The following is a 7,237-nucleotide window of genomic DNA, read 5'->3' as shown; positions in this document are numbered from 1 at the left end:
TCTCATTGCTCCAGAGCTCATCTTACTGTCTGCTGAGACACTGTTTCTAAGCTGCAGGACTGCAGAGATCCCATGTTGTCAATATTTAGTAATAATGTGATGTGTTCGGCTCACACAGGAATCAACAGAACATGTTGTGTACTTTACCTCTGAGGCTTTACTAATGTCAGCTAATGTCTTACAGTCTTTTTTTTGGCAAATGTAATATTGGCCTATACCATTATTATACTGTTATCATATACAAGTATCATATCAGTTGATTTTTCCTCACCTTATCATTGCCTATAATATTTCTTTACTTCCAGCTTCACAACAGGTGTCAAAGGCTGAATAAAAGCTCATCCAGCGACATCTAGGTGGCTTTGTTTACTGTAGTACATCATGTTGACATACTCAGATAAAAGATTGCTTGTTATTTTTTAAGAATGCGGCATAAGGACACAGGGTTATTAGTAATAGTGTTATCATTATCGTTACCATTATCATTAAGATACATTTATCATAATTTTCTTTGCTCGTTAAAAACATGTTTAATCGCAAATAATGTAGTTTGTGACGTCGAACTTTCATTTTGAAAAGTCGAACCGGAAGTGTTATTCAACTTCTGCCCCAGGAAGCTAAGTAGCCAGTTTGCTGCTAAATTAGCTTCTCTATTTGGCTTCTGTCGAATTTGACACAACGGCGAATGGCTGTCGGATGGTGACCAGCGCTGGGACCGGGCTAAAACGAAGCCAGGCAGCCTAAAAGTAAAAACCCAGTGGCGTTTAGTGACAGCTACATTTTGCAACCTCGCCCACTAACGTTAGCTTAGCTCACTGTTAACCTTGATAGACATCCCACTGACAGCCTGTGAGTGCAGCTAGCTGGCAAACTCAACCAAGCTAGCTGCATTTATCACCTTTACCAGTTCAGCTGAAGTGATGCAACTAAGGTATGTTGTTGTTTAATTGATCTGTGAGTTCACATCTGTTTATCACGGGTTATTGAGGATGCTAACAGCTGTGCGAGGAGCGTTAGCCGAGTCAGGGTATCTCACTTCCGCTTTCGTCTTAACGATTTCTGCATTCACGTATTTAACGCTAGTTTGCTAGCAAAAAAAAAAGATATAATGTGTCACCCGTTTGTGAGTTTACAGTCGGTTTTATGTGACTGAGTTAGGTGTCATTGTCAACAACTGTGTGAACCCCGGCGGGATTCAAACAGTCGAGCTCCAGTCTGTAGGATGTAAACAACTGATCTGTCACTGTTAGCAGCTAGTGCTAACCTGCAAGTCTTGTGACCTGCAAGTTGTTCTCCACAAAGGCTCTGTTCATGCATGGTGACTACAGGAGCATTTTGTGTTGTAATTCTCTAACGATACCCAGCTGATTGCCTGCACCAAATGAATATTATGTCAAGAAATGCATTTTAGTACATTTAAATGTTCAGTTTCTCCCCTAATGTAGAAACAGCAGCACGGCAGAATATTAACAGAACAATCTCAAAGCATTTTTGCTCATTTGAAGTAACCAAGGGTGTTTTGTACTTCTACTACTACTTTTTTATGTTGATGTTGCTCTGTCTTGTAGGTGTGTCCACTGTTAAACCATCGTGATGGCAGGTTCCCAGTGGGAGCTTCCTCCAGAGCTATGCTGTCGGCCCATGGCCTTTGTGGCTCTGACTGGTCTGGATGTGGTGTACAATGCTGTGCACCGGGCCATTTGGGATGCCTTCTGCGCCAACCGTCGAGCTGACAGAGTTCCTATCTCTTTTAAAGTGCTGCCAGGGGACCACGAGTACCCCAAATGTCGCACTAAGGTGAGACGGGGACAGAGCGATCTAGAAGTCCATCCACAAACAGAGACAATATGACGTCCTAACAAACCCAACCTATGGCATGGAATTGGAACACAGTTTCAGTTTGCATTTGCTCACTCTGCATTCTCTTCCTGCCTGTCTAGCGGACGTCCTATGAGTGGTACATCCCTAAAGGCATCCTGAAAACAGGTTGGATGAATAAACATCTGAACCTGGTACCAGCTCTGGTTGTTCTCTTCTACGAACTGGACTGGGACGACCCACAGTGGAAGGAGAAACAGTCTGAATGTGCAACTAAAGTGGAGATTGTTAGGTAGGTACACATTTAATTTGCCTTCAGAAAAGGGTTTATTGGGTGACTAACAGAGCAGGTAGATGCCTCAGATTCTGCTTTATCAGGCTTGATTGGTACATTTTACTAAACTGTTTTTATGTGTTGTATTTATGTGGGCGAGTTCTACAAACACAGGAAACGATCAGGTTTCAGTTTCTCCTTGCTGGTTTTTGTCATCAGATGCAATTTGTCACATGGATTCTCAGTATTACACTTACTACACAAAATAATAACTTTAATAAAGGCTAGGCCATGCAGCTCTGTGAGAACACTGTCATAGTAAAAATTGTTTCTTACTTTTTCCTGAAAAAAATATACAAGAAAATAACAGGGAGCAGACTGAGCTGTATATAGCTGACACTATAAATGAGCTCTGTATGAGTGGCAGTACATTTCACCTGCAGTCATCTGTGTTGTGTTTGTTCGCCTGTAGGACCAGTCTGCAGGGGAGGAACACCAAGGTGGCTGTGGTTTTAATCCAGAAGAAAACTCCTCTACCTCCAGGTAAAGATCTCTACTGAATCATCTGTTTATGCACATGTGTCATATTCCATCCATCTAAGTTCCACTGTGTATCTACAGTATATCCCAGACATTCTCTCTTTCTGACTGGCAAAAGTACAACATTGTACATTTTATAAACCAGGGTCGTGTACTGGAAAACCTAAAAAACCATTTGAGCAGTTTTTTTAATGATCTAAAATCCTGTAAAACTTCTGGTGAATGTAAAACTGTCAACCAAGGGGCCTAAGGCCAAGCTAGCTTTAGACATTAAGCAGCGACTTTACATCTACTGTTTAACACAGCCGTAACAATCTGCTCTGTCAGTTTCCTGTTTCTTTTTACAGCCAAAACATCACTCATTTTCTTGTTTGTACAGGAGAGGACCTGGTAGCGTCAGAGAGAGCAGCAACTCTTTGTAACGCCTGCGATCTGTCTGGGAAGAGTCTCTTTGTACTGCCACACACCGACCACTTAGTGGGCTACATTATAAGGTAGTTACCTATTCACTAACGCCATATAGATGGATATTTTTACATAGATATATTGCAGTTTATGACCTGCCAATAGTCAGTTCAGTCAGGCATCTACCATTTGGCTCTCCAGTTGAATCTAACACCGTATTTACACCTGGTATTAAAATGTGACCTGAATCTAGGAGACATTAACCGGATAAGGAAAAATGCATGTTAATGCAACATGCATTTTTAGCTAACGCTGAATATAGTTTGTTGTAATATATATTGTGTTGTTGTAATAATATCATAATTCATGTACAGCTTCTTTACCTACTGCCAATAAGAAGCGTTAAGGAGTAAATTAAGGGAAAACCCTTAATGGCCTTGTAGTTGTAGAATATGGTCATGCAGAATAAGACAGTAATTAGTGCTATGTAATGACTAATAAAGAGCCAATGTGCTACTAATATGAACGTTAATAAGCAACTAGTTGACTAGTACCTTAATGTGAAGTGTTACCAATATTAGAATAACATATCAATTACGAATCATTCATTCGATCATTTGATACTTTGGTGCTGATGGTTTCGATTGAATTGTGGAGAATTTACTGATTTGTCCATATTGACAAAAGTGTAAACATTTGTTGTTATTATAAAATCCAGATAAGGCATCTAATTGATGTGTCAAAACGTGTAGCCACGCCAGGCTAGTAACATAATCAAATGCATGTCTAAGAGCTACAGCAGAGAAATCCACTAAAATCTCTTCCAAACATTGTATGTTTATTAAGTTGTATTCTTCCGTGTGTAGGTTGGAGAATGCTTTCTATGAGCATGCTCAGACATACTACTATACTGAGATCCGCAGAGTCAAATCACATAAAGAGTTCCTCAACAAGACAACACATCAGGTACGAAGGCACAAACACACAATCCACCACAGTTTCTATGTACTTTTAAATGTCCCTCTCTTCACACCGGTGTCTTCCTCTCCTCCTCTTCGTCTCCTCTCCACCTCCTGATGTTTCCAGCTGCTGTTTGTCAGACACCAGTTTAAAATTGCCTTCTTCAGTGAGCTGAAACAGGACACCCAGAATGCTCTCAAGTAAGTCTGAGTCTGATTGTTTGCTGTGATCAGCTCCTGTTAGGACTGTATGTATTCTGCATGTTACGTAAAGTTTTCAGCAGCAGTCTTTTACAACAAATGCTGGAAACTATTGCAGCAGTTTTAAACCTGGGGTCCAGGGACTAACAGGGGTCCTTGAGTAGATTGTAGGGGGTCCCCAGCAAAAGGAGAAATAGAATATAATAGAATATTTACTTTTATCAAACCTTCTGGCAGATGAAACAACAAGGGGATCATTAATCATTGATCATTAATTGACTGTGAAGATTATCTTCAAACCTAAAAATGAACAAACAAATATTCCTCAAAAACCTCTATTAGGTCTATTATGGGGGTCCTTGAAATGAAGAAGTTTTGGCACCCCTGATTTATTCAATAGAAAATTAGAAAGTCTTTAAAAATGTCTGGAAATACGGATGCTTTTGTTCAGTATATCTAAAAGACCAAATGACCAGTACTGCTGTGTCATGAAATGCATCCATTTACAGTTGGGTCATGTTTTTTGGCAGCACAAAGTTTTATTTTCTTCTTGTTTCTTTCAAATTAAAACAAAAAACTGAATGAATTGGTGGCTTCGTAGACCCTCTATGCTGCATTCTGTCTCTCCGTTAGTAAAACTGTTTGTGTCCGTAGGTACTACAGAACTGCATACAGTCTTGTCCATGAGCTCAGAGCCCACGAGACCAACATGTTGGAGATCAAAACTATGGCTGGATTCATCAACTATAAGGTACATCTTCTGTCTGTCTGTCGATTTTAGATAGAAATGTTTTTCTGATCCACACTTTGGTTGGTGAATAGGTGTCTCAAACACTAATGGATGGATTGATTTAGAGAGGAAGGGCTCTGTAGCCAGACAAAACTCATATTGGAAATAGATTGCAGCTCCTTAGAGAGATACCTGAATACGAATTTTCCTTCTTGACTCAGAGTCACCACTTTAGACTGAATATTTGAAATTTGATATTCTTCATAAAGTTGCATTTTTCAGTCTTATTTAAATGTGTTTTTGGGAACAATTTGTAGTGATTATATTGTAACAACTACAAAATTAAAGCAAGAATAAAACTAATTTTCCTTTATATCCTTCGTACTATTTTGCCTTTATAGAAAATATGTGTAAAATAGGTCTTAAATTGCATTTGTAATGGTCTTAAAAAGTCTTAAATTGAATGTGTTGACACCTGCAGAAACCTTGTATTCACTCCTCCACAGTGCTGTGAGTTCTGCACCCTTTTATTGTTATTATTGCCTTTTATCTTAGTTCAGTTCTAAAATCCTAGCACACCATGGAGCGGTTGTAGCTTAGCCAAGGTCGCTGCCGGAGCTGAGAGCAGCCAGCAGAAATGAGTTGCACTGCTCTGAGGCACTCTGTGTCATGTTGTCCTCTGTTTCCATCACTTCTGTGTATTTCCGTTACGCAGCTAAAAAAAAAAAAAAGGTGCAGTGATTTGACTGACAAAAGATGATTCAATCCGAAGTTCTGGACTGATGATTTGAATCATCAGCATTTAGGAGGCAACCTGAACCGGACGGAAGTCTGCAGTTACTTACCATTTACTGCCTTTCAATTCTCTCTTCTGTTTCCTCTTGATGTCTCTGTCCCTTTATAGATCTGTCGCCTGTGTTTCCAGCACAACACACCTCTAGATGCTATAGCCCAGTTCAGGAAGCACATTGACCTGTGCAAGAAGAAGATTGGCAGTGCTGAACTGGCCTTCGAGCACGCCGCATGGATGTCTAAACAGTGAGATACACTCTGTATAGGAATAAAATCACACATATACACTTTGTAGTCATGATCTATCACACTCTGCATGTAACATGTTCAAGTAATTAAACCTTGTTTAAGAATATATAAAATGATTACAAATTATACACAAAGTAAAATAAAAAGGTTTATTTACTTGTAGTGTAGTAGTGGAGTTTCTCCTCAGTTGTATTTGTATCATTTTAGTACAAATTAGATTGAACCTGAGACACAAGATCCTTAGGGGAACAGTTTTATAAAAAGTAAAGTAAAACAAAATCATTAACTGCTTTAGAAATGTTTCTTTCTATTGAACAACCTGAATGTCATTTTAACTATTGTTATTCACCTTCATTTTCATCTGTACACAATGTTCATATACGCCAGACCTGTATATCTACTGTATAATACCAATATATTATGACCCCAAACCCCCACTGTCTGTTCATCTCTGCTTCCCAACAGGTTCCAGTCGTTTGGGGAGCTGTTCGATGAAGCCATAAAGTTGGGTCTGACTGCCATCCAGACCCAGAACCCTGGTTTCTACTACCAGCAAGCAGCCTGTTACAGCCAGGACCGGAAACAGCAGGCGCAGCAGCTTTGTCAGGTGATGATACTACAGCTGCTGGTACTTCCCCTTTAAGGGCCGGGTTAGAGTGGAAAAGCAGTGGTTCGTATAACATGTTCGTACGTCATAGGGGTTTAAATCTGATCCTAATGACCACGCTTGACTACATTTTCTGTTGTACACATGCTGCTGCAAAGTATTTACTTTGTATTAACTCTTGAAACATTGAACACAAATACATATTACCACCTTTCACCTGAATGACAGTTCAGCAAGAAAGCTTGTATGTACTATCTTACCCATAAATCACCACTTAGTGGTTAAATTTTATCTGTTGATTGTTGTAGGCTGGAGCGACTTATCCCTCCCCCGAACCATTGGACACCCAGAGTGGAGGACTGGACTTCTATGGCCAGAGGCCCTGGAGACAAGGACACCAAAGTAAGATCACACACACACAGTTTATCTAATATCAACATAAAAAGGGATGTGTGGGTAAAACATGATGTCTGTATTGTTGTGTTTCCAGGTATTGATCCTCCAGATGCAGAGAAGGAGAAGACAGGGATTCTGGCCCTGCAGATTAAAGAGCGAGATGTACCACATTCTGTAAGAACACACACTATACACACAGCTGTGGACATTCACTGTTTCATTGTCCCATTTGCTTAAAAGGGATGTCAGAAATGGAATATAATATT

General features: G+C 39.8%; 1 protein-coding gene across 3 annotated transcripts in view; it reads left to right on the top strand.

The window, feature by feature from the left end:
- The first annotated feature begins 590 nt into the window (after positions 1-590).
- trappc11 (trafficking protein particle complex 11) overlaps positions 591-7,237 on the top strand; it is a 19,387-nt gene continuing 12,740 nt past the window's right edge. Inside the window, exons 1-12 of one of the 3 annotated variants that reach the window (XM_035669185.1) lie at positions 591-931; positions 1,569-1,797; positions 1,941-2,110; positions 2,565-2,635; positions 3,012-3,126; positions 3,904-4,003; positions 4,124-4,197; positions 4,852-4,948; positions 5,832-5,965; positions 6,434-6,575; positions 6,884-6,977; positions 7,066-7,145. In XM_035669185.1, coding sequence (XP_035525078.1) covers positions 1,594-1,797; positions 1,941-2,110; positions 2,565-2,635; positions 3,012-3,126; positions 3,904-4,003; positions 4,124-4,197; positions 4,852-4,948; positions 5,832-5,965; positions 6,434-6,575; positions 6,884-6,977; positions 7,066-7,145 — 1,281 coding nt within the window. In that variant the 5' untranslated portion in view covers positions 591-931; positions 1,569-1,593. Of the gene's footprint in view, positions 932-1,053; positions 1,319-1,568; positions 1,798-1,940; positions 2,111-2,564; positions 2,636-3,011; positions 3,127-3,903; positions 4,004-4,123; positions 4,198-4,851; positions 4,949-5,831; positions 5,966-6,433; positions 6,576-6,883; positions 6,978-7,065; positions 7,146-7,237 lie in introns of those variants that run through there. The other 2 variants (XM_035669184.1, XM_035669183.1) reach the window with 2 other exon arrangements.

This window comes from Morone saxatilis, unplaced genomic scaffold (genome assembly GCF_004916995.1).
Source record: "Morone saxatilis isolate NCDOM2014 unplaced genomic scaffold, NCSU_SB_2.0 Contig22, whole genome shotgun sequence".
Classification (NCBI taxonomy): domain Eukaryota; kingdom Metazoa; phylum Chordata; class Actinopteri; family Moronidae; genus Morone; species Morone saxatilis.
This window is presented reverse-complemented; position numbering and strand designations above follow the sequence as displayed.